Genomic DNA, 27,972 nt, shown 5'->3' with positions numbered 1-27,972 from the left:
GAAGTTTTAAATGTACAAGTCAATACTTACACTTTAATTTAATAATGACATTGTTGCTGTTTTATATATATTACTGAGAAAATCAGGCTGGAATTAACTGTAGCAACAACATGTTTGTACAGGACAAAGAGTACAGGAACACACGTCTGGTTTGACATGTGGAATATGAATATGTGGCAGTAATTGGTACCTGACCGTAAGAAATAATTCCCACAATGCCTGTCGCTCAGATTTGCAGCTATTGTGATTATAGGGCTCAAAGATTAAGACCGCCTTTCAGAAAGGAAAAGTGTGCCCCCTCCCTCCATGGGAGGAAAAGGCATATAGAAGAATCTAAATTACGCCACTCAAACGCTGCTGGAAGTGGCTTTTAGAGCATCTGAGGAACAGATGTCATCTGAATACAAATGATGTTAGAAAGCACTTTTTAAAATGTTTCTTACGTTGTGGAACTGGGTGCGGAGATGGTTCAGAGGGAGTCCAGTAACTATGGATCTGTATTTGTCACACTTCTGCTTTTCTTCCCAGAATGGAGCTCCAATATTAAGAAAAGAATATTGTGAACAGCACAATAGAACATAATTGTGGCAGCTATATTAAGAGTTAATCATAGATTCTGCATGTCATAGAAAGACGGCAGCATATGAAGGACTATTGGTCACGGCTTTGTGCAAAGGTAGGAGTGCCGTTAATACTGTGGCAAAGTAGTGCCTCTTTTACATGTGTCCTTTATAGTAGGAACATTATATTATATGCCACAACAGATAATTAAGACATCATCTGCAAAATACTGCACTTTCTTGAATATAAAAGAGTATATAGAGTACATAGCACAACAGAGATTAGATGACATTAATGGCTGCTTTTGTAACCTGTGATTAAACCATAAAAGCCATGTGACAACCGCTAATTTGACTGCCGCTATGAATGGACATTGAGCAAAAATGTGCAGGTAATTGCATACTGTGTGTGTGTGTGTGTGTGTGTACGAGTGTTTCTATCTTTGTGAGAACCATAGACTGTATAAAAAGATGGACGACATGCCAGCTCCCTAAAAGTGAAGCCAAAACATTTGGAGCGCCCCCTGCTGACTGGCTGCAGTATAGGTCATAAAGCCCGCCTCCTCCATGTTAACAGATGGGACATGAGTCAAACTATAAAATCAGAATACACATCAAATAAAATGTTCTCAAATGGTTTCTGTCATTATAGTTAGTTCTTATGCTGATTTATGTCCAAGTGTTCATTTTTCTGACAAGTTTATTTTAATTAGTTATTTCATGCTGTCAAAAGGATGATTGACAGCTCTGTTGACAAATACGGCTCCTGCAGCCGATCTGTTCCTGATTAGTAGAGTAGAGGAGGAACGGTGAGAGGAGACGTAACTAAAACAATCACTACAGTAATTGAAGTTTATATACCTGTGAACGTTAACCTCAGACCAACACAAGAAGCTACTCTGCTGTTAAATACGCTGACATTTCTTCGGTAAGTTAAACGTATGTTATTACCGCACCTTATCCATGTCACCTTATCCCATGACTGCCACTTTTTCTTGTCACATACTCCTACTTGTATAACAGTTGTATATGCCTCATATTTTTATTTGTATTTATTTTTATCTCTTCTTATTTTTATACTGTATTTACTCACTTGCTATTTTGTCTTTGTACTGCTGCAACACCCGAATTTCCCCTCTGGGGATCAATAAAGGATTATCTTATCTTATCAGCTCCACCCGCCGATCTCTACTGCACACTCTCTGACTCTGACTCCAAATATGCAAGATGGCAGCGCCCGCTTCCGGGGGTATTTTTTGCTTCACTTTTGAACAATGAGAGGAGGTGGAGATGCACCGTCCATCTTTGTATACAGTCATTGGTGAGAACCGACATGATTGTTGTTATTAAGGCGTGTATTTTAGGTTTAGCCAGAAATGTACCCACAAATGAATAAGGGAGCTCCCACACCTAATTTTGCCTCGAGTTTGGTTTGTGTTCAAACCGCAGCTTTTACCAGCAGACCAAACGTTTTTATGCGCAAGGAAACTGCTCTCTGATTGGTCAGAATTTCCACGTGGGAAAACTCCCTGAAGTAAACAATGAGGGAGAGCACACTCCTCAATTACACTCAAGACAATCACAGATTTTAATGCTTTGTTGTCAGAGGTTTTTTTTTACTTTTAACCGACTTTTCCACTCTCAATTCCAATTCCACTCTCCTTTAGTTTCTCCCTGAACAGTTTGAATGCCTCCATGTTCTTGTGCGTTTCCACAAGCATTTGTGAAATAGTTTGGTCAGCCCATATTTCTCTTTCCTCGTCGCTCCCCCACCTCTGTCCTCTCCTCATCCATCTCTGCCAGTGTCAGCACCCGTTAACAACCCACAATGCACTGTTTTTTTGTTCACTTCCTATCTTTGGTTTGGATCGCTTTCTCACCGACAGTGAACCAAATTCTGGACCACCCGGAAGTGAACTGAGACCCCCATTTTCAGGCGGACCACAGTTTGTCCGTTTGGTCACACCACCCCGAACCGGTTCAGCTCAAACAGACCAAACAGCTCAGGTGTGAAGACCTGGCTAAATCCTAAAATGAGGAAACTTCTAATAAGCGCTTGAATAAATGTGTCTTAAAACAAAATGTACTGAATTGAAATGCATTTGTCGAGGGCAGTAAAAACCTGATAATACAGGAAGCCGGGGCTTTAATGAGTGATGTCACCACTGATCTGCGGTGGACACACTTCCAGCCATCAGCTCAGGCCCACAGCCATCACTACTCCTCTCCAGTGACAGTAGGGAAAACACAAGCACTTACTGTATTTGGGCGGTGGCATCTTGTCAGGGAAAATGCAATATGCATTAGACACAATCCAATCTGTCTCCAGTGGATTGGTGTGTGTGTCTGTGTGAGCGTGTGTGCCTGTCTGTGTGTGGAGGCAGCAGAAAGACAGAAAGAGGAGAGTCTCAGTGGGACGGCTCGACGCTGGGCTGGCACACCGTCAGACAAACACACTTCATTACAGGCCTATTTACCTGATTAACTGGGCTACTTTATCAGCTGCACAGCACTCTGCAAAGCACGACTGTCTGCTCAGCTCCCCTCGCACACCCACACACACACACAGACCCACACAAACACGGTTTACAAACACGACGCCTGACTGTTTGACTGACTGAATCGAGGCGGCGCGCATGAGTTCCCGTCTCTCCGCAGAATCACCACATGACATCAAATACACCTCCCAGTAGACTTGATTTAATGTCACCTTGTACAAGTTAGACCCAAAAGCGACCTGAATAATCTGCTGCTCTTGAGTTCTCCTGTGCGGGATAACATTTGAGTAACCTTTTCATGTAATGAAACGGAACAATCAAACAGGAATAAAGCCTGGAGCTGCCTCCCAAAGACTAGAGAGAGGACATCTTGAAACATTATCATTACAGGAGGGTAATGATTTCCTTTCCCTTTGCTTTCTGTGGATCTGACTGTAGGCTATTTGAGAAGAAAATCATTCGCCAGCATCACCTCTTAAAGCACTACACCCGACGAAACCTGTACGCCTGATCCAACCCAATTAAACGTATCCCACTGAGGAGTTCTGGGTTACAGAAATAACCTTTCACACATTAGCGAATGATTAAAACGGGCACCTACGCAGAAGAAAATAAAAACAAAAACAGACCAATTCCACCAGCCTTGTCATCTTAATGGTGGAAGAGTTAACATTTCCCCTCTAACCATGTTAATTCATGCGCTCGGTGTTGTATTTAAAGCGAGCAGCGTCTCTTCTCTCTTCGCCATGTGTGCCTGTCGGGGGTGCATCGAGCCAAGCTGCCCTATTTGAATTCAGATCACAGGCAGATGGGTTTTTGGCAGGGCTGCGCTCGCAGTCACAACCCAAACCAGAGGGGTCTATGAGGGCCAGGGCCCCAGTATTATACACCTGCATGAGGCGTTGGCACTGCCTGGCATACACACACACACACATACATGTCTTTATTGCCAACAGGGGACTATCGGTACACAATATCTAAGAGGGGACACCTGTTTCTGCTCATTTTAATAATACAAAAACATATAAAATATTTACTTTTAAGGTCTTTTACCTGAATATTACTTCAAATTTGGATTTTAACTTTTATTTAAGAAGTTGCCAAGTTGACTTGAGTTTTTACGACCTATCTAAGAGGGGACCTCCATATACTGTAGTAGAGCTGTGCCCAGTCTTTCACCTAATGACTGTTAATTTACTGTTTAATAATAAGAAGAAGAAGAATACATTTTATTTACTTTTTACGATACTCAAAGTCCATCCATCCATCCATTATCTATACCGCTTATCCTGTTCAGGGTCGCGGGGGGCTGGAGCCTATCCCAGCTGTCATTGGGCAAAGGGCGGGGTACACCCTGGACTGGTCGCCAGTCAATCACAGGGCTGACAAATAGAAACAGACAACCTTTCGCACTCAGATGGGCAATCTAGAGTCACCAATTAACATTACAAGCATGTCTTTGGACTGTGGGAGGAAGCCGGAGAACCCGGAGGGAACCCACACATGCACGAGGAGAACATGCAAACTCCACTAAGAAAGGCCCACCTTGCCCAAGCCGGGGTTTGAACCGGTCACCTTCTAGCTGTGAGGCAACAACCACTGCACCACCGTGCAGCCTATACTCAAAGTCACTTCACATTATTAAAACAACTAAAGAAACAAAATAAGAACAGAAGAAACACAATTCAAACGATGAAAAAACTTTCTTTGTTTCTTCCAATAATGAATAATGCTTCGCTGCTTATGACCAAGAGGGGACCTCAAAAATGTCCCCTGTTGGACGTTAGGTCCCCTCTTGGTGAGTGTGTAACGGCACCAAAGTCCTCTGTTGGATAGGTACGCGAGTGCGCACACACACACGCACAGACTCAAGTTGGCAGGTATGAAAAAAGCTTCCTATATACGGGGGTGCAGACACGGAAACATATGGGCCTGCAGACAACAGCGCGATGATATGTGTTGCTTTTTATACATCATATTGAGCGTGTGCATAAATCCATAATACACACAAACATAGTGGCTGGCTCCCATGCTGACACTACATCTGTTTGTGTGATACCACAGCAGACCTCTGATCACAGGTGCTATCGCGTCTCCTGGGCTGGGTTAAAGAAGACATGCCAAACAGAAGGTGTGTGTGTTTGTGTGTGAAGAGAGAGAGAGAGAGAGAGAGAGAGAGAGAGAGAGAGAGAGAGAGAGAGAGAGAGAGAGAGGATAGGGGGAAACAAGAGATGCAGAAAGTAAAATAACAGAGGGATTTCAAGACAGGGAATGGAAAAGAGAGACAGAGTTTAAGATAAAAACAGAGACACAGGAGATAAGAGACAGAAATTGTCTGTCTACCAAAGCAGGCACGTTAGGAAACAGAGCAGACAGGAGCGCTGTTGTGTGTAAATGACGCTGGGTACGATCTTTGATCTCCTCAAACAGTCTAAAATATCTGTCAGGTTGTATTTTCGTTCTCGTAAACAGAGCAAGAAAATTGTCGGCTTCTTAGCTCCCAGAGGAAGAGAAGAAATTACAGCGAGCAGCAGCGTGCAGCAGCGTGCTGCGTTTAATACAAATATGATGAAATTATCCTGAGACTTTCGTTTCTGACAATTACATTATTTGAGTTCCAAAAATATCAGCAGTGCAAAACCCGCTGAAGCTACTTCCATGAGGCCTGGGTGTTCTCAAGGTATAAAAATCAGCCACAATGGTGCATGAGGAGGAGATTTTCTCTTACAGCCTTGGTATTGAGAAACATTAAATTCCATACAGCTACATGTGCTCCAATAAACCAGTGAAAACAATGTCACTAAAGACAGCCTAAAGAAGGCTTTGGCTGTTAAATCTTGAGTTTTAAGTCCATACAATATTTTTCTGAGATAATTAGAAGCAATTACAAGTGTCTGACAATAAATTATGTGCACTGGTTTATAATCAAATTGTAAAGCATCAGAACGGGTAGAGTCGGTCGTTACCCAATCCGAAGGTTGGTGGTTCGATCCCCAGCTCCCTCAGTCTACATGACAAAGTGTCCTTGGGCAAGACACTGAACCTCAAATTGCTCCCAGTGGTGTAGCCAACGGTGTTTGACTGGGATTAGTACTGATTGAAAGCTGGGCACTTTATGTAGCAGCCTCTGCAATCAGTGTGTGAATGTGTGTGTGAATGGTAAAAAGTTAATTTATATGGAATGGATTTGGCAGAAAATAGAGGAAAGGAAAATAATAAGAAACATCACTGCTTATGCAATCGTTAGTTAATGAGTATTTGAGGCCACAAGTCCAAATCCCCCCGAGCAGAAGTCTGTTTTGCTGATTTAGCTTTTTCATTTACTATTTATCAATTGTTAATTTATGTTTCAAAATTCTTTCTTAAGGCTTGAAACCTTAATATGAATAAGACTGTTAACTCCCAGATCTCAGAAATGCTTTTCATTAGGAATGTAACGATACCTCGCAATACAATAAAATATCGATACATATAAGGGACGATTTCCATCGATAAGATGAAGGGATGAATTGCAACACTCCTTCTTAAACAGCAGAGAGTGCTAAATGCTTCTGGCTTCTCTTGTTTGATATCATTACTTGTATTGTGTATGTAGCTGAATGGAGGCGCACTGACATGGCGGCAGCAGGTGACGATTTTGAGGTTGAGAAAAGCACCGTCTTGTTTCAAATCAGGGTGTTGGAGGTAACGGACAAGACAAAAACAGTCTGATGAACTACAAAACAGCACAACCGCATTTTTATAGTCAGAGAATTGAAATAAATGAATCATTTTTATTCAAAAATTGACTTCAATCTAATTTCTTTCTTTTCTTCATTATAAAAACATATCGTGATTCATATCGAATCGTGACTTGAGTGTATCAATTGGCTACATCCCTACCTTTAATCGCTACACATCTACAAATAATGTGCAAAAGGCAATATTCAAATTTCATAATACACAACAGAAAACACACAAAAAACAGTTACATAAATTAAAAACATCTCTCAATCTGCCATAATTTTTTAGAAATTGTATGTAACATGAAGCTTATTTTAAATAACAATCCAATGACAGTAGGGCGATTATATCGATTAATCAACAACTAATCATTCTAAAGATTTTTTTTAGGCTCCAATTTCCAGGTCACTGTGTCATTAATAATGATAAAATTAATAACAGTAATAGTACCTCAAATTCAAAAGGACTGCTATGACACATAGATTAATTTAATCACTGTATGTCAAAGCCACCCTGTGCCCGAGCTGGAGAATCAGTACTTTTACTTAAGTACTTAAAACGAGTAGGGTGAGCTAATTAAACAACTACTTCTAAACATAAATCAACACTTTTTGAGAAGGTTCTACAGAGGCCTACTTCTTACCCTCCCCTCTATTAAAAGATCGAGTTTGAGTTTTTCCCACCTGGACCTGAACGCATCCCTCCTCTCCTCACGTTGTAACTTGTGTCGTGGTGTGCGCATTGAGTGAGTGGTCGAGCAAGTACGAGAGAGAGAGAGAGAGAGTGGTGTCAAAAGTAAACTGGACAGTATCTGATCCTAGAGCAGACTTTATAGCAGAGAGGTTGTATTGAATTGCATTAGGTTGCGCAGGCGTACCTAATAAAGGTGCCCATCTTTGTTGACAAATATAACTTCGGTTTGGCCGATTTAGGAGCTCTATAGAGATTCTGCTGTTCGAATCAAACCATTTCAATTAACCTGAGTCACATAAAAGCTGCTGGCTGATGTCAAAAACAGTTTTGAACAAAGACAAAAGAGCTCATTTAAATTCCAACACAAATTCACCAGCAAAGGCCAACCATTGTGATGTAAATGCATAACCTTTGTGATTCTCCCGGGAGGAGCGCTGATCTCCATCACTCCACCCGCTGTCTCATCATACACACACAAATCTCTGTTGTACCATATAGCGTGCTCGAGATCAATAGCCGGCGCCATGTGTGAATACATCTCAGTGCTTGTTTGATATGTCACTGGGGAGCTCCGGAGGCTGCTGAAACGCACGGAGGAGGAGGAAAATACACTACTCCGGCAGCACGACTAATAATACACCATTTGTACCAAAGTGTTGCACATTCATTCTGAAAAACCAAAATACAACTCGTCTTTTTAAGCCCCACAAATCAAAGCCATTTCTCTGACTCAAGTGTTTCTGGTTTTGAAGAACTTCAAAGATATTCTCTGAACTCTTACATGAGTCATCTTAAAAAAACACAGACGCTAATGAGAGCAGACTAATGTGTAATTTCACTTTTCCACCATCCAGACCTCGTGCTATTTGCAGACGATGCTGTCGTCTTGGTTTTTATCAGGCTGCGACCTCCGGTGCGCCTGAGGGTCAAACATTCAGAGCGAGGGGAACGAGGTGAGCTGCGCATTTCAGACGAGCGCTTATTCAGAAGTAAAGGTGAGAGTAACTGCTGAAATAAAGCAGAGAAAAGGTACTGAGTGCTGACTTTATGGTGTCAGTGAAGACGGAGCTCCAAATCAAAGCTCTCAATTTACCGCTCGGGCTTCTTTCCGACCCTTTTACCTGCGCTCACACGCTCTGAGTGGAGGAAAAAAAAAAAAAAAAAAAAAGATTGCTGACACAAGCCGCCTGAGATGAGGTTCCTCCGCAGGGTGTCTGGCCTCACTCTACGTGAGAAAGTGAGCAGTTCAGCAAACTGAGAGAGCTCCGGTATCGAGCTGCTGCGCCTTTGCACTGACAGGAGCTCCAGATGAGGTGGTTCACGGCTGTTCAGGTGAGACCACAGAGCAGAAACAGACACACCGGAGGGGATTAATGATCCTCCAGCTGGAAGAGCTGGAGGGAGAGGACGGGGACATTTAGGGTGCTCTGTCTACAACAAGACCCTGACCTTGATAGGGGTCTAGAAAAGCACGGGAATAGATGTGTGTGGATGTGCTTATTTTGTCGACACAACGTTTAAAAAGCAGAACAGCAGAAGAAATCTCAATTGGAAATGTCTAAATATTTGGCTGAATGATTACTTAAAGGAATATTCCGGTGATTCAGTGGTTCGGGGACTCAAAAGAGTAAGATGGGTTTAGATATCCTCGTTTCTTAGTCTTTAAGTCCTCACTTAAATATCTAAAAAGCACCAATAATCCTGGAAACTTTCACTTTTTGTTCTCATAATTTAAAATCATCTTAACAACATAGTATCATTTAATTGCATCCTTCTAGTCTGGTAACACCGGCAGCGTGGCACCTTCCTAACTGCTGTCTTTCACAGCAACATTTAGTGACGTAGGTTTTCTAGTAGGGACGGGCATTCCAAGCTGTGACAGCCCTCTTGGCTTCCTGTGCGGGGCTGTCTTTTCTTTTCTTAGGAGAGAACCAGGAAGTGCAATCTGCTAATCATTGCAACTGTGTCTGCTGCTGCTCAGCTATATAAGCTGCTGGATTCCGCCAGTCTTGCTCTCTCTTACTGGGCATATTGTTTGGGTTGTTTCCTTATTTAGTTTCCTTGTTTTCTCACAGCACATTTACACTCATTCAACACTCTGAACATTACTGATGTTACTGATAAACACGTTTAACATTGGTAGTGTTCATGATATCTTTGGTTAAATAAATCTTTGGTTAAAAGTGTGGTCCTCTCCTTCTTGTCCCTCCCCTGAGCCGGGCTGTGACAAAGCAAAAATACTATTCGATATTCACTGATAATTATTAACTATTAACACACATGTGCTTGCAAACACACGCTGACTTAAGGAGAGAGAGACCGTTTACTTTCTGGTTTTGTTTTCATGTTAAAGTGTGTCCTGAAAAAACTCGGTGTATAATAAACTGTGCACCTTCCCTATATAATACACACCCATGGATCCTTTCTCACAGTCATACTGGGCGTAGTTGTTGTAGACTGATGATATGTTAGTTTTACCTTTCAAAGTTTGCACCTGACCTCATTATTGTTTATTTTTTTGAGTTGAGAACTGAAGTCTGCATTTTTCTCTGGTTCTGAATAAAAACAGCGCCACACCCGTTTTACCGGCACCTGACACTAATGCTTTCTTCTTCTTTTGTTATTTAGCGGCGGTTAGCAAACAGCTTTCGGACGCGCTACAGCCACTGTCTGGTAGAAGTGCCACATCACAACCAGGCGCTGGTAAAAACAATACAAGACAGATAATTTTAAGATGAGATAATAGTTGCCTGAACTTTTCAATAAATTATAACTATTGAAATATTTGGCCAAAATACACAAAAGCTAAATGAACACAGTTTTATGTTGCAGAACTTTTCATCCTTTCTCGCTCATTAATCAGGACTCCTCAGGTTTAGATTAAGCCTGACCTCTATACTGAAACAACTGGGCCACACAACCTAACTGCATCTAAAGTAGTTAAAAGAGCAGTGACATGCTGCTCAGTCATTGTTGCATTAATATTAAAGACCTAAACAATATGTCAGCCATAAGGGTCATAAGAACAATTTCCTCAAAATACTTGAATATTAACATCATTCTGAATTTATTTTGAAACATCACACTAGTGAATATCTGCTGCATCGTTCAAACACTACCAGAGTTCGAAGCAACACACCACAAACAATCCAAATTGCCCACGAGGGATGCAGCTACTATTTCAGCCAAGTAACTCAAACCTAGAGGGTCAGCACATTTCACCACACCTGTCTCACAACTGTCTGTGTAGGGTACAAAAATCCACTGCTGCAGACTACAGCTTTGTTCTTCAGCTCCACACCTGGAGGGCAGACCTGCGGCCCCTTTGGGTTATCACCCAGCGGCGAGAGAACTCACTCAGTGCTAGAGGTACGACCGATTCAGACACAGATGTGTGGGAGGAAGCAAAACAGGACAGAAGAGGAAGAAGAAGGAGTCAGGGGGACTGGAGGTCTGACAGTGAGTATATGCAGCGGGATGACATTTCTTCTTGTGGGTCACTGAGGCACACTGGCTCTGTTGGATGGTCTTTAGTCGGTACAGTGCTGCCTTCACAGCTGCTGTTTGCTCCCTTTGCTGCAGAAGCAGCATCATGAGAGCTTCTAAAATAGATGCAACAGCCTGGCTAAGACGAGGTTAACTGGCTCGGACAAACTCAGCTCCCAGTGGAAGCTGAACATGGCAGAACATGTACTCTACATTGATGCAATGTAAAGTGAACTGGTCTTTTATAATGTATGACTGAGCGGAACTTAATCTGTTTCCTGGAAGAGTTACTTTATGATTTATTCCTAAACTTATGCTTCAGATTAAAATATTTTAAGGTTCATTAACAACATAAGAACGACGTGTTTCAGTCAACGCATACAAGAACACAGAGCTTCCTCGATGTAAGGTACAAGTCGATCTCCTTAGCCGTTCTTTAATCATTAACAACACAGTCACTGCCTCCCACAGTCACACTTCTCGCTGGTTACATCAACCTACTCTCCAGATACTCATTATTCCTCCTACAAGCACTTTTCTTCACACACCTCAAGTTCTTAAGAAAGTGCTTAAAGGCCTCCGCTGAACCCCGAAAATCCTGGTAAAATAGTGAAAAAGTGAAGGACAATCTGAACAATGGTGCGATAACACACACTCCCCCAGCTCGGAGTGTCCCTATCTCCTCCGTCTCATAAAAGCTTAATGCGTTCAAGCTCTTAAAACCCAGACAAGGAGAGCCCATTTCTCTGCAGAGAGAAGTTCAATTTCACCGCAGAACCTTCTCCTCCTGAAAAACCGGGCTTCACGTCCCCAAAGCCACTTGGCAGAAAAGTGAAATCCTATTAAATCTTTCAGCAAAGCTTCCATAAATATTGGGAGGGGAAGTGTCCCGACTCACACGTGTGCCCGTCTGGTAAAACAGAGCACTGTCCACTCTCATGGAAAAGCTATTGTGGGCGGATGATAGATGTCGCTGCCGCTTTAAAACCAGAATTAGAGATTTTTTAACTTTAAAAAAATATTGCGTTTTGCAGCCTACACAAACAAGCAACACTTTTCCATAAGCACACTCGACAAATCGATTTCCTAGCACGTAAAAGGAGCGATGCAGCTGCTGTGCCCTCTTTAAAAGTCCTTTACAAACAAATCAATAAGCCTCTGACAAACCCAATAACATTTAAAATCATCACTATAAAAGAGAGCGAGCACACACCCACACCTCACCGGCGTGGGAGTGATTAGAAAGACGTCTTACCTCTCTCACAGGTGCTGTCCCAGAAGCCACTTCCAGTACAGTCGCACACAAAGCGGTTCCATCCCTCCTTACAGGCGCCGTTGTTCTTGCAGGGGTTACTGTCGCACTGTTTCCCGGTCACCTTACTACACGAGGACTTGATCCCAGTCGCATTCTGGGACTGCGCAATCTGCCGGATGTCCTTGCTGCGTCCGTCGATGAACAGATCCCGCACGCAGCCCACGTAGCCGTAGTTGAGCATAGCGGTCCACAGCTCGGTGGGGAGCACGAGGCCCGCGCGGTTGTCGGGCAGACCTCCCAGGTAAAGATCCCCCTCCAGGTCCAAGATCTCGTTTTCCCCGCTGGCTGTGAAAGGAGTCCGGCGGCTGTTTACTGAGATGATGCCTGAGGGAGAAAAAAATATCAATTATTAACAACTAGCGAGACGGTACACTGCAAAAATGTACATGTCAGTATATGACTGCTGTGAAAATCTGATAATTTCGCTTCTTTTTAAATCAAGTGTCATGTTTGACATCTTAAGTGGTGTGCCGTATTTTGCAAGCTGTCAGAAAACAGCATCTGCTTCTCGTCCTGAAATAACAGGAAGTGCCCTGAAAACAAGCGACATTAATGCCCTCTGTTTGCAGTATTCTCCACTTGCACAAAAATGATATTTTAAGACGGAACAAAAGGATTATTTTCACACTGAATCCGAGACTGGCAGACGCCTGTTTATTCATCAAAGTGAAGACAGAGGTGAAAATGAGTGATAGATTTTTTGGGGGGTAATTTGGAAACCAGACGTTCCAACAAATTGCAGGTGATGCCGAGCGCGAGCAAAGTTGTAAAAGAGGCGGACAGAAATAGCTCAGCGCACGAGGCTCTGCGCTGAGATGTGGCCTGAGTAGGTGGAGGTGCAACCCTGTGTTTGGCAGCCAAAATTACACTGATCACAGAATTTGAACACTCTCTTAAAGGGAGCTCTATTTGAGTCACAAAATTACTGATTAAAGGGGCAGAAAAAAATCAGTTGGGGGGAAAAAAAATAGGCTTGCAACTGATCTGATAACTACGCCAGTGGAAGTAGATCTGTGTGTGTTCTACGCCAGCACAAAGAGTCGAAGACATCACAGTAGATATTTTTGGGATGGTGAATATGTATCTGTCTCTCAGCAGATGCCTGTTCACCAATGAGTCTGGTTCTGCTCGAGGTTTGTGCCTGTTAAAAGGAGTTTTTTTTTTTTGCATATGTCACCTAGGTCTTGTTCATTGATGGATTAACGTTGGGTCTCTGTAAATGATATCACAAAGAGTACGGTCTATAGGGCGCTGGTTTAGCTAAGTGGTTAAATTGCACGGCCCATGTACAGCGGTTACAGTCCTTGATGCGGAGGTTCAAGTCCCACTCTCGGCCTCTTGCTGCGTGTCATCCTCACTCTCTCTTCACCTGTTTCTGACACTATCCACTGTCCTCTCTCTCAAATACACGCACAAAAAAGGCCATCTAAGAAAAAAATAGTCTGTGTCGCAATTCAGGGGCTGCATCCTTCGAAGGACGCGGTCTGCGGAGGATTCATATCCTGCCTAGACCCTTAAAGCCGAACTGTAATGAGACGGTCTGGTCTACGGACGATTTCCTGTTTGCATCACCAGCTGTTCCCGCCCTTACCCTTGCGTCACCAAATGCCGCTCCTTATGTCTAGCAACAGGTAGCTAGCAGGGTAACTAGCTAGCATAACTAATGTTGAGTAACTTTTATTTTGAAGATAATTTGTTTGAAGGCCCCTTTCGTTTTTCCAAACGTGTATCGCTAGCATCGAAAGCAAAAACTTTAACTTTAAAGTGTATTCCTCTGCCAGTACACTTCAAACTGGGACTTTTACAGAGTCCGCCATCTCATTTGAATTGGCGCGCAATGAATCTCGGGATACGTTGGGTCACGGAGGATGCACCCGATGGATCCTTAATGGCCTGAGAAACAGAGGACTTATTTGTCTGCCCCATCTGAAGGAGCCTCCAAATTGGGACATCCTTCGACTCGCCGCTGTCACGCAACCGGCTTTCAAATACGTCCTTCTAAGGATGCAGCCCCTGAATTGGGACCCAGCTTATGTGTTATCTGCTGAACTCATTCGACTATGCTGAAGTCTAGATTTCTTTCCACATTTTCCTTTTTTAACTGAGCACCAAACGCGACCAAAAAAATCTAGTTGAAACAAAATGATTGTAAGGTCTTTTAGCCGACTAGTAGTTTCACGTTACTGATGTTGTTAAAGGTGTGTTTTAACATCAGTGAACACAGTATTAAAGTGGGTTTACAATTCCACTCACGATCACTTAATAAAGCAAAAATATAATGCAAGCTACATCAGCATCCGCACCTGTAATCAGTGTTTCCTATGAGTACAGAACAGAACTTTAAATAGAGATTGTTCCTCACAGGGCTGACTTCCACATTGTCTCCTCTTGTACGATATTTCCTCTATCTTCATTTGATTTCAGCTCTATTGAGGTCAAGCGCACGCAGCAAAGAGATGAAAAGATCACTCTCCACACAAAACGGCACCGTACCGAGTTCTCACATTTGACTTGTGTTTCATTCACCTTGAAGTCTGACAGAGAGATCCTGGCTGGAGTTCTTTGAGGTTAAGGAATTTAATTCACTTGCAACTCCTATTAACATTTCACTCAAGCCACAAGTGTGATTATGCCTGGTGTTAACCATCCCTCAGTCTGGTATCCATATATCTGTCTCATTCCTCTTTTTCCCTGAGAAAATCCTACTTTCTGCTCCGCTATCGCACCGGGGGCTGTGCCGGTGATTAATCAAAGCGGCGCGCTCTGACACACGGCTAAATTGGCTGCTCTAACCTGATATATAACACAGGCTGTAGCAGCGACTAACACAGCCTAGTCCTCTGGAGGATCGCACCTAATGCAGAGATTGTGTTGGGTTTGGAGCTCAAGGCAACAGAAGTTTCTAACCCTTTTCTCTAATATAATCTTCTTCTAATACTTTCTGTGTACTCGGCCATGTTCTCAGGTCAGAGGACATAAAGATGGAAGGAAGCGAAGGGGAAATGGACTCTGTAGCTATCTGGAGAGAAGTATGGCTTTATACCGGCAATAAATCATCGCTGAAATTAATATATAGAGGAAGTTTACATCACGCTGGGGTTGAGATAGAGGAAATAAGCACTAACATGGATACAGCTTTGATCCCTGCAGCTGCTGCAGAGCAGCTGATAAAAGCCACAGCAATTTTAAAGCCTTATAATTGTTCTTAGAAGACATTGTTTATGTAAATGGGAATTAAATTAAAGAGGAAGTGCAAGCAAGTACAAGATCATAAGAGTGAAAATTATGTGCATATGTCTAATAGTGGTGTAACGGATAATCGTGTATCCGTGTTACATGTTTGCTGCCTCTAACTCGCTGTGCAGAGCTGCAGTGAAAAGAGACGAGACTGAGTGTTGTGTTCGATTCTGAATAGTAAAGATTAGTGGCGTCATACAGACGTGTACGATACTGCATAGATGCCGTGTGGAACCTAATCGTTAGGTGCGGCTGCTGCAAGATAACAAGGGAAGTTAGTTTAAAGTTGGATATTCAAGAGATGTTTTAGGCCTTCACCATGATGCTACACCTGGCTTGAGAACGACGATCACATGGTGCGCTTGTGTGATATGTTTAACCAGAAGTGTGTCTTCAACACTCGCTCTACTCTTTTCACTCCCACCGCGTCTGCATGTATTTCGAAAGAACCAGCTGACGGCTGCTTGTGGTAACAACCGGATGCTTAACGCACGTAACTTCGTCCCACAGCCCCGCTGTAACTTGTGGATATTAACTTACCCGTGCCCTTGGTATACAAAGTTAGATTCATAACGCTCACAGTTTGTTTTATCGCCTGTGACAACTGCAGTGCAGGTGTTATCAGAAAAAAAAAATACACACACACTGAGCATGTTAAATGTAGCCAGAGCTGCTCTGTAAAAACCTTGCTTTTGTTGATGTTAGCACACTTGTAATGCACTAGACTACATTTATGTTTTCAGTTTGTAATGTTTACTAAAGGTAGGTCCCACTGATACTGCTATTAAAAAGATGCAGCTTTTAATCAATTTTACATTAAGCTGCATCACGAAACGTCATTCAGTTTAGATGACGAGTGACAGTAATAGAGGAGAGTGAAAGTATAAGCCGATCCAAAATAGGATCCAATCCATGACTCAAAAACCGTGATACGATCCGAGCCGTGAGTTTAGTGACCCGCTTCACCCCTAATGTCTAATGTCATATTTTAAGCAAGAAAATCTAATAGGTGAGGTTTCTGATAACTACTCAGTATTTATCTTATATATATAGTATATTTATCTTTCAAGGCACGCATCAAGGAAAAAGAGGCTTCCCAGAGGATCTGTGACGCTGCACTTTTTTACCAAGATCACTATTATGGGTTAGCATGTTAGCATGCTGTGATTTACAAACTAGAGGCCAACTTAAAGAACAGCTGGGGTTAACGGAAAAGTATTAGTTTTGCAGGTATTCAGCCATTAATAGAAGCAAGTTTAACCTGGCACCAGAAAGGGAGTGAAATTCCTCATGAGCTGTTGGATGAACTTTATTGTGGCACCAAAAGACGACCAGGGATCATCTAAGTAGGATTTCTCTTCCTGGGACCATGATGGTTGATGAGCTTTAAGTATAAACTTATAAATAAGAAAGTTTCCGAAGCAATACTACAGAAAATACTCGTCATTCTGCAGGCAGTATTTTCAGATATATTGCACAGGAGCATGTCTTTATTTCTCCCGGTTTGATTACCCTCTACTCTGTAGCAGTTTTTTATTTGCCTTGTCAGCTCTGCCTATAAATTCATATACTGTGTAGCCTAAGGCAACATCTTTTTAATTGAGCCAGGAGCTGAGTTTCCTGATTGAAGCCGTTCTTGATTACGTGTTTGTGCTTGTGCGCCAAAGAGAGAAATGAAAAACAGTGACATAACGAGACCCCAGTGTGTTCCCAAAACACCGAGCGAATCATAGTTTGCTTTACTACTTTAGAAGCCCGGAACAGTGATGGTAAACCAAAGTGAAGTTTCTAATACTAAGTTTCAGTTATGACGACTTAAAAAGCCTCCGTGCTTACCTGAGCGACCGTCTCTCTGGATGTCCACGTGGTGCCAGGCGCCGTCGTTGACCTTAGCCTGCGTGGCTTTGACCTTGATGGTGCCGGAGCCCATGTCCAGCAGCAGGTACAGCCCTCCATCCAGCAGCTCCACTGCAAAGAAGTCCACCTTGTTGTTCTTCTGGCCCTTGGCGTCCCGCCTGTCCTGGGGCTTACCGTGTGTGAAGAGTATCAACCCGTTTGGTTCGGAGGTGCGGAAGTCAAAGGAGATGGAGCCGACGCGTTTGGTGTTCCACTTGGGCAACGCCAGGTAGGAATCGGGGGTCTCGAAGTTGATGGGGTCGAGGGTGGGAACGTTTTCGCACTTGAAGACGACGTCGCCCTGGAGTTTCATTTTGGGGTCGACGATGCGGGCGAGGCGGGAGAGCTCCAAGCGGATGTCGTTGTTTTTGTACACCACCTGGAAAAGAGGTGCACAGGTGTGAGGCTCTCATACATGAATAACAAAGAAGCCTTCAGGCGTGGAGATAATAATCAGACCCTCGTGGGAATCCGGTCTTAGACGGTTTTTATTTGCAAGAGCTGTGATGGTTTAAAAAATGTATTTCCATGCGAATGAGTTGCACTTAATTTCAGTGATATAGAGCGATATAACATATTGCTGAATTGAGGACAGCTGGATCAATAAAACTAATATTTTCAAAGGTGCGTGGGGCCCAATTTGTTCCTCAGTTATTTTCCATTTCAACTTCAATTTATCCGAGATGAAAAGGAGATTGTACACAAATCCATGACTGCATCTTTGTTTGATTGAACACCTGCCAGCTGAGTGAAGCGTGAGAACCGATGGCTAAATTATTAGTGACTCATTCCCCGTAATGTTCAAAAAAAGTGCAGACTTCAAGAACAAGCTGCGAAACCCCACGGGAGTCTGTGTGATCGTGTGAGAATATACCCAATATTATACCGATTTACCCGCTATAATTTTGCCTCAACCCTCTAATCCGCAAGTGTAGAAAGCAGACCCACATTATAGTCAAATACAACAAAATACCACATAAAAGGAGAGAAGAATATTGTCAATTGGAATCCATTCAGGCGGAAAATTAATGTTTTTTTTTCTTCCTTTCTTGAGAGGAAGGCAGGCTTTTTCTGGTATATAGGGCAGTGTGTGCGCAGGAAACAGCAACACTGTTAGAGGGAGCACAGCTGTCAGCAAACAGATTTTACTGCTGTGGGATTACCGATAATCCTGGAAGATTTGACAGTAAATCAACACAGGTGACCCGAGCGGCGAGGAGGACTGACGAGAGAGAGAGAAACCAGGGGGGAGAGAGGGAAAGAGGAGCTGGTGGGAATAAGGGGCGGCGGAGGAGAAGGAGACTGCACGAGAGAGAAAGTATGTCAGGAGGCAAATCGGGAGAGAAGGAGGGAGAGAGATGTGGAAGATTAAACGCTGCGAGGCCGGTTTGTGCCACTGGCTTTGGAAATATGCCTGTGTGTATGTTTGTGTATTTGTGCGCGTGTCTGTACAGTGCAAACACAGTGATGTAGCTGTCAATGTCGTTAATGGCTCTACTTAATCTCCTGAACATGACACACAACAAAATACTTACCACACACTTTGTCAAGCACTTAGTCCACTGTAATTCACCACACCATACTATTGAAGAATATGTCACTTTAAATAGTCAATTCACTCTACATGTGTGTATGAAGCACAGAGGTGGAAGTAACGAATCACAAGCCCTCACATTACTGTAATTCAGTAGCTTCATGTACTTCAAAGTCAGTAATTCTACTTTTACTTACGTATCTTTTTAATGAAGTAAAGTCATTTGCTACATTTGTACATCCATCCGTTACCGAGTAACATATTTATCTAAGGATATTAGAAGCTAGAAAGAAAAACTGACTTGAACCAGACTCCATTAAAATGCATCGCATCAGAAACTGGCAAATCAGATCAAAGTGTCATGCATCGCGTCAAAACAGCGGTGATTTTCACCGAGTGCGAAGCGAAGAAGGAGAGCTGGGATGCAGCTAGCCCGACATAACGTGAGGGAACCATGAATGGGACAGAAAAGAGTTCGGAGGAAGGTTTTTGTTTAACCAGAAACAGCCGTCAGCCACCAGACTCCATTAACAAAAACAGTGATTTTACCTCACAGAGCAAGGGACTGGCCGGTCTGTCGCTGCCTCGTTACACGTCGTAACACACGTAAGTTCAGAATCAAGTTAAACTTTTAAAACACCACACAATTACACAAACAAACTAACCGATCGAGGCAGCGGTAGACCATCAGCAACTCCTGTGCTCTGCGAGGTAAAATTACTGATTTTGTTCATGGAGTCTGGTGGCTATGCAGAGACCGATATAACTGCTGTTCCTGGTTAAACAAAGGATCTAACTCTTTGACAAAAGGTCCATCTCCAAAACATGTAAACATAGGGCCCAGGTTTGAAATTAACAAAGTTTAAGTTTATTTCATTTGCATAGGATGCATGTGTAAGGTAACCATGGATACATTAGTTTATTATAAAATTCAGCTGGGATGGGAAAGTGACTCAGTAGCTTTTACTTTGAGAACTTTTTACTTTTACTTGAGCACAATTTCAGTCAAGTAAAAGGACTTCTACTTGTGTAGAATATTTCAGTACTATTTTTACACCTCTGATGAAGTATGAATATAACTGTTTAAATATAAAGTGAAGGGTTAAGGACAATGGCTGTAATGAATGATTATTTTGAACACTGATAAATCTGTCGATCATTTCTTTGTCTGTTTTTTGGCACTTCCTCACATTCTTCCCTTCTGCCTGGATCCATGTGTCGTACTAACTCTCAGATGTACGTCCCTTTGGACAAAAGCATCTGCTAAATCAAATTGTAACATTTAAACATTGTAATAATTTGTTTTTATTTATCAGTTAATTGGAGGCTGGTTTATGTACTCCATCTGTCCGACCCAGTAATGAATTTGTAATTAAAAGAATCAGCTTGTGATCACACAATAATGACTTCTTACATTCTAATAAAATAATGCAGCATTTAGAAAAATTGGAAATTTGACGTAGCTTTGAGGTCAGAAGAATACCTGTAGGTACCTGTAGGTACTAGCTATAGCTGGCAAGAGACAAGCTTATATGAAATGCACAGAACAGAAAACATGTCCAATACTTTATCAAAGCTGGACCAAATTTAGCGCCGGCTTAGCTTAGCGGTTAAATCGGCAGCCCATGCACAAAGGCGATAGTCCTCGATGCGGCGGCCCGAGGTTCAACTCCCACCCTCGGCCCTTTGCCACGTGTCATCCCCCATTCTCTCTTCCCCTGTTTCCAACACTATCCACTGTCCTCTCTATCAATAAAGGCATCAAAGGCCGAAAAAAATAATCTTTAAAGAAAAAATTAAACTGGACCAAATTGAGCTTAAAGTTTTGTTTTACATTGATTGCACTTAATGCCCACGGACTAAATCAGGTCTCACTGATTGCTGTACAAAAGTTCTCATATATGATTTCCTGGTTTTCCCTCTGTTGTCCTCAGTTGCTCTGCCTGTGATTTATAACTTTCCTGATGGGCAGAATGTTCTCTCGCTGATGTCTCGTGAAGCTCACAGCACTAGGGGGAGAGTCAGTGTTTACCGAGGTGATTTAAAGCACCTCTGACTCCAGTGACAAAGAAGATGGCAGGGACACGGCGGGATCAGCCACACGCTGCCAGGAGCCAAACCTGGTACTGTAAGAATCCTGCACCCTAAGTTAAAGTTGACACTTAGCTCGAACCATGAGCTGGCTGACAGGGTAGTGGATAACGTCTGACTATTAACTAACCTGCATACGCTGTTTATACGCATTTTAAGAGCATCTATTATTTATTAAAACAGAAGTAGTGATGCTAATGCAATGCTAATGTGACTCATGCTAAAATCGAGTTTTCTGTTTTCAGCATCGTTAAGGGTCGAAGCTACGCAGCCAACTGTCAGATTCAATGCACTGAATTAATAAAGACATCGAAAGAAAGCCAGAGATGATTTCAGAGAGAAGTTGCAGCTGCCCCGTAGCTCAAAAGTCTTTTAGCTTTAACCATCATCACAGACGTCTCTGAAAAACCACTGTTTTTATGTGTTTTCCTCTGAAGCCAAATACCTTGCCTTCTTCAGCGAGCTCTTAGACAACTCTCGCACGAGAGAACAAACTGAATTTTACATGAAAAGAGAAAAAACACTTTAATGTTGCTCATTTGCAATAAAGAACTCTTTTTAACAGCGCTGTGATGGTCACTGAGCGCTTCTTAGATTTAAATCGCTCAAAAGTTCTGAGGCACGACGTCTCCGTCTTAAGTAGACATTTTCTAGACGTGGAAGGAATCATTAATCTCTGTGATTCCCTCACGACACGAGGTCTGCATCAAAGGCGTAACAGCCTGTTCTCTTTCTATAAGAGACACAGTTTGTCTTCTCGACTCCTGCAGACCTTGCTCTTTATCTTTGTTTGCTTGACAGGCAAAAGTCTTTACAAACTCTCCCAGGCACAGAGATGTTATTCTTGGACAAACTAATCTTCAATCAGCCAGCCCCCGATCTGTTTTGGGATTATGATTATGTCTGTTCTGCTGCAGGCTGATCAATAACGTAATCGAAATGATGTTATAAAAGAGGAACAGACTATTGCGGCTCTGTGAACCTCATCTCTGCCTTTTGTTAGGGCTGTGCTTTGCAACGCTATCGTCCGGCCTATCAACAGCCTTATGGGGCCCATTCATAACACACACACACACACGCACGCAAACACAGGGGACTGTAACGACTCCATAAAGCCCAGATCCTCCATCTCTCCTCCACGATGGTGTATTGATTGGACCCTGGTAAGGGTGAGGGAAGGGCAGGTGGGTGGAAGCGCGAGCGTGCATGCAAACACACACACACAATCTTCTCCCTAATCTACTTCAGATCAGTGCTCATGTCCTCTTGGCCTCGGCCACAGCTGCTGTCAGCTGATGATTTAGCTCCAGTGTTAATGAAGAAGCGGGGTAATTCCACTGAAGTGGAGTGAAGACACACGCACACACACACAACTGCTCACGAGGCTTTGCAGAGGAGCTCAAACACGAAGGTACACAACAAACTATGCAAAAGTTATTGCAAAAAACAGATTAACAGAGAGTGTGTGCACATATCTGGACACATTTAAAGAGAGATTAATTAGTGAGTAATTATTACTGAGGATCAACAAGACTGATTAGCGTGAAACAATGCCTGGGATGTGACAGTGCACAAATTTTGAAGGGTTATTTCTGAATTCTGGCAAGTCTCTCTAACTTGTTCGTTTTGTTTAAAGTGCGAAAATACGTTCCAAAACGTAACGTCAGCGTTTGTCTTTGGGCTCTTTATTCAGCTGAAGATAGTACTATACAGCAGAGTCTATGGATCACACTGAGTAACCAGGATATTGTTTAAGGAGAGACCTATTTAAGGTAAGATAAGCCTTTATTGATCCCAATAGGGGGGGAATTTGCTTGGTGCAGCAGTAAAAACACTGAAATAAGCACAGTTAAATAGGGAGTATGATAAATAAATAATAAGTACATAGGGATATAAAACAAGAGTAAGAATAGAAGTACGCAGAATTGGAACTATACAAGAGGGATTAAAGACAAAGCTAGGTAAAGTGGTGCGATTAACAGCAGCGAATAGGCAAGCCTGTGCACTATGTAAAAGCACTTTCCAGCATGAAATATAATGTCATCACATAATGATACCGATTCCAACTACCACTGTATTGTGTCGGCAGCAGCAGATTCAGCAGCGGATATTTGCAATCTTCAATTCATTGCATATAAAACCAAAACGCTCTGTAAGATCGACGGCTTTGTACGAGCGGGCAGTTTCAGCTGCGTCACATGATACACTATTCATAGCCGTACTTACAGTAACCTGTCAGACACACAGTGAGGTGTTACATTCAGCCTGTCACATAAACTCACTCATATCTCTCCTCGCAAATGTGCTGCTCCAATGCTCAAAGTACCAACGCCCTCAACCCTTTCCTTCACTGTAGTTTTGTAAGTGTTAAAATATACAGATTGCAAGTGTGACAGGTGACAGCCTTTATATAAAATGTTAAATATAAAACAGGCACATGGCAACATATGCACTGCAGGTAGAAATTCCTTTTCTGAGGCTGTTAAACCACTGATCATGTAACCATACACACGCGCCTACATCTGCTGCTATCGCTATCTTCATAAGCTCACCGACGCTCCTGTACAGTTTTTAAAATAGTTTAAAGGTTTCCAACAAAATGTGGAATTAATTTGAATCTCGTGTAGGTCCCAGATGAAATACCGTGGGCACCATCTGTAAAAAGTGGTTATTGATATGCGGAAAATCGTTTTGAAAGAGGTCAAGTTCAGAGACTTGAATTAGCTGAGGTGACTCCTAGCACACAGCCATGACACCCGCCTGTCAGTTAAACAGCCACGGCCTTAATTATGAAGGACTTAAAGCCTTTGAAAAGGGTGAGTTACATAAAGAGCCATTCAGTTGTCCTGAATTGAGAAAAGGAGCAACAGAGACCAAAACCACCTTATTGAACAAATGAACACATGTTCATTCAAGCTGGGCCTTTAATATGAGGGTTTATGGGGATTTACCATAACATTTGGTGCATCAGATGCACTTGGAATATATTTTTTTACATCTTAAAAGTGGGCTGCTTCCTATATACCGGCGCAAGCAATATACCAGTATAAAATGTAGAGAGATATTTTATTGCAGCCGCCACCCTCACAACACTTAGCGTTACGTAGGCTGAGCTCAACTGTCGCACTGATAGCTAGCAGGACTGCAAACATGGTGAAAACAGATGGTAGGCTGTAATCTGTGTGTTTTTAATGAAAATAAATTGAAATAGTGTTGAAATAACTTGCATACATGTTTCTATAAATAAATAGCTGTAGGAAAACTTTAACCCCCAAACAGAATGTGCCGTACAGTCCAGGTTTTATAGTACTAGATTTTGGAGCCTGCCTCAAGAGGCCATTTAAGGAACTGCACATTTTAGCACTACACCTTACTGGCTTTGGTTTACAGCCCAACAGCCTGATGCTTCGTGGACCCTCAGCAGATCTAAGAATCTTTACTGACTGAAATTGTTGCAAGTGTAGTAATTTCTTTTGAGCATTACAACTAAACACACAACAAAAGTTTGCACAATACTGTACTATAGCCTTTTTTTACACTGCAGTTCCGCCTCAGTGATGTAACGTAGCTCCGTCCTCATGCCACCTTTGTCATTCTACATTGGGCCGCGCAACGCCGGCATAAAGCTGCCCCGGCGTTAGGGAAGCAAAACGTGTGCGAGGTGTAACAGCGCATGCTTCAAATAGACACACACTGCGCTGTTCTGCAGTTTACAGACGCCATTTTGCCTCTGTTACTACCTCCAATGCAGGCTCCATGCGTTCTACATAGAAGACAGAACGTAACCGTAAGCGTAATAATCCCGCATCGAACTGGCAGTGCAAAAAGCCCTTATGTTGCACTCAAGTGAAGGACTCTTTCTCAGATCAGCTGATTAAAGTTTTGCATGACTATAACTTTTTGGCTTCTATCAAATGGCCTTCTTCCAAGCTGCCTCTATGGTGTGTAGGTGTTAGTTTTTGTGCATTGTCTTTATTTTCTTATTCATCCTAATTAAGGTACGTCACTGCAGGAAAACAGAAATGAAAGCAAGCCAGCATTGTTACCAGAATATCTTGATATTTTGTCAAATGCAGTAAATTATCTCATTAGGTAGCGGATGTGTGATAAAGAGACCTTTAATAAGTGTGTGTTTAATTTCCTGTAGAAACTGAGAGTAAGTAGTATCATACTGAACAGTGAGACAGCAGCGAAGAGGTGAACTTATTTTCTCTAATTACATCCATTTCATCTGGGTCAAGTAAAGGTTACCGAATGAATCCAACAAAGACCTTAAATACGGGGTGAAGCAAATTATCATCTGTTTTTAGCTGCAATCTTTGAAATTGAAGATGAGTCAGAAAATAGCTCTTATTCTGTCAACACCAAAAACATCATTCCTTTTATACGCTATCAGTCATCAGAGGTGTAATTGTGCTCTCTCAACCTCTGACTGTAGACTTTAAGAATATGTTGGAGCAGATTTCTTTTTGTATTATCATATAATGCTAGGTTTTGAGTTACCTGGAGCTGAGGATATAAAATATGTGCATAAGGTGAAACCGAGAGCCAAATCCTGTAAACAAACACTGTGTACCAGAGCTCAGCCTATAGAGGGGCGAGGGTGAAAGGTGAAGGCATTCCATTAAAGTCTGAGGTTTGTACCCATCCATCACTGTTTGGGCCTCTAAGGGGATATTAAAATGAGTTAAATAATTAAAAGGACAGGCTGACATTTGCATTTGTATTGGAGGGAAAACAAGCGCAGCCTGAGCAAACAGTGGTGACTAACAAAACTGATGAAGACACATTCCTCTTAAATGCCAAACATTACTCTCTGCCCTCTCTCGTCTTCCTCGCACTTGTTCATCATTCTCCTGATCTCCGTCCCTGTCACGATTTCTCTCTCCCACCCGCTGACGTTCACCTCACCCGCACCTGTCTTCTCCTCAGTTCTGTCGCTCCCCTGTTTTTTTAACACTCGCACCTTCCATCCTCCCCTGCTTGCCTCTCTGCTGGTTACTCATCAACTTTCTGCCCTTCCTCCACCTCCTGCACGCAGCTCCTCCTCCTCTCTCAGCAGAGATGACAGCGCATGCCCCGGCCGCCTCCACAGTCTGACACAAGTTGCCACTACACGGCTCCAGTGGCACCACGGGTGCCCTGTGACACAGGGAAGGAGGGGCTGGGTGGCGTGAGAAGGCGCTGACTGCATGGCACTGCGAACATCAGGCTGACCGGAGAGAGAGAGAGCGAGCCGGGGCGGCTGCCCACCGGCCCCTAAGTCACGTGACACACTGCAGCCCACATGGCAAAACACGAGCGTGGGCGGGACATGTATGTGTGTGTGTGTGTGTTGTGTATGGATGACATCGCATGTAGCCTGCGGGGGCAGATGAGTGCAGTGGAGACTAAAAAGAGAGGGGTTGTGATGGCTGCACGCACCATCTCTGTAGTTGTCGGACAAAAAGGAAGAGAGGAATCCGCTCCGTGCAGAAACACATGGCTCCCTCTGCTTATTCATAAGTGATGCACTTTTTATCTAATAGTGAGTGGAGCCCAACATGCACCAACGGTCCTGCTTCAGTAGCGTTTAAAGCGCTCTAGCCAGACATTTATACACACACAGGCAGACAGAAATACTGACGCATTCTGATCTGAGCAACGGGCCAAGCTCAACTGAATCATTCCCTCATTATCCAGGGATATTGGATCCAAAGGAGGAGGTGGAGGGGGCAGGAAGGAATAAATATGGTGTTGAAAAGAAGAGAGGCAGAGAGACAAAAAGATGATGCATGGGGAGTATAAGTAGGTGAGAGCGCGCCGCAAATACACACAATACAGCGCATAGAAACCCTTCAAGTGCGAGTTCAAACAGCAACAAAAGAGAAATTGTGAATGAAGGGAAGATAACAGCGCCGGTCGTGAGCCGTTTGTGAAGTCGTGAGCCGTTTGCACAATCCTGGGTAGCAGCTGGCATCATGCCTGCTAAATGGAGCAACGTATGATGAACAGTTGAGGATCACACAATGCTACCACTACCCAAGCACATGGTGAATCACCTCCATGATGCTGTCCAGCCAATGTTCCCTCCCAAGGGCCAAGTCATGCTGAGTCACGCTGGTTCGGATAATATTGGAACCACAAGGAAAATACAACTGCCTCTGCATAACAGCCCGAGATAAGATATGCCGACTATTTATGTGAATGCATTTGCCTTCCTAAAGATGCACTGATCAATATTTAGATATGAGCAACGGGTCAATTGACTACAGGTTACGAGGAAAGGGCTGTTTGTAGTGGTGACGAATAGATAATTACATCCATAGTGCCCCAGAGCACACCCGAGCATTTTAGCAGCTTTTTGCTAATTTTGTTTGTTGATTGTTGTTTGCCGTCTAAATTGCACTGTTTAGGTTGAGTGTGAACACTCTCATCAATCTTGTCCCCAGCTGTGGTGGCAGCTGTTTTTCAGACAAATAGCCTTTTTAAAGACGCACACAAAATCACCTCCAAGATGATGAACACAAAAGGAACCGAGTAACAACCTCAGGAGCTGAAAAATGTAGCCAACATGGAAGTGCAAAAAACTGTAGTTCCTCGACTGGCCACTTGAGGCTGGCTCCAAAGGCGAGTCATTCCCCATTAGGCCCCATATTGAAATGACCAACTTTACAGAAGAGTTTAGTGTGTTAATAGCCTCGTACAAAAAAGGTTTTGGTGTCTTATGCTAATTTGTCTTTTCATGTTGAACTATTATACAACTCACCTGTTTACATTGTATAAAGGCTTAAAGTAATGCAAAACAGGTGGACACTGTTAGCTGTCTGATAGGTGCCACCTCAGCTAATTTAGTTGTAAATGACATCCGCTTGAACACTGACTCGGGTAAAGTCTCTGTATTATTGGACCTGATCGCTGCTTTTGACACAGTGGACCACACAATTTTGTTACACAGAT

At 42.9% G+C, this 27,972-nt stretch overlaps 1 protein-coding gene across 1 annotated transcript in view; it reads right to left on the bottom strand.

Annotated features, from left to right (window-relative positions):
• The window catches only part of LOC138583747 (neurexin-3b), a 255,381-nt gene that overhangs the window by 220,745 nt on the left and 6,664 nt on the right, over positions 1-27,972 (bottom strand). The window contains exons 2-3 of the mRNA XM_069655717.1: positions 17,349-17,787; positions 12,216-12,599 (exon numbers count right to left, since the gene is read on the bottom strand). Of these exons, the coding sequence (XP_069511818.1) occupies positions 12,216-12,599; positions 17,349-17,787 (823 nt within the window). The remainder of the gene's footprint in view (positions 1-12,215; positions 12,600-17,348; positions 17,788-27,972) is intronic.

This window comes from Semicossyphus pulcher, unplaced genomic scaffold (assembly GCF_022749685.1).
Source record: "Semicossyphus pulcher isolate SPU_LCO1_2020_fin unplaced genomic scaffold, fSemPul1.0.p SCAF_11, whole genome shotgun sequence".
NCBI classification, from domain to species: domain Eukaryota; kingdom Metazoa; phylum Chordata; class Actinopteri; order Labriformes; family Labridae; genus Semicossyphus; species Semicossyphus pulcher.
Note: the sequence above shows the minus strand (reverse complement) of the source record. Positions and strands in the feature narration are given on the sequence as shown.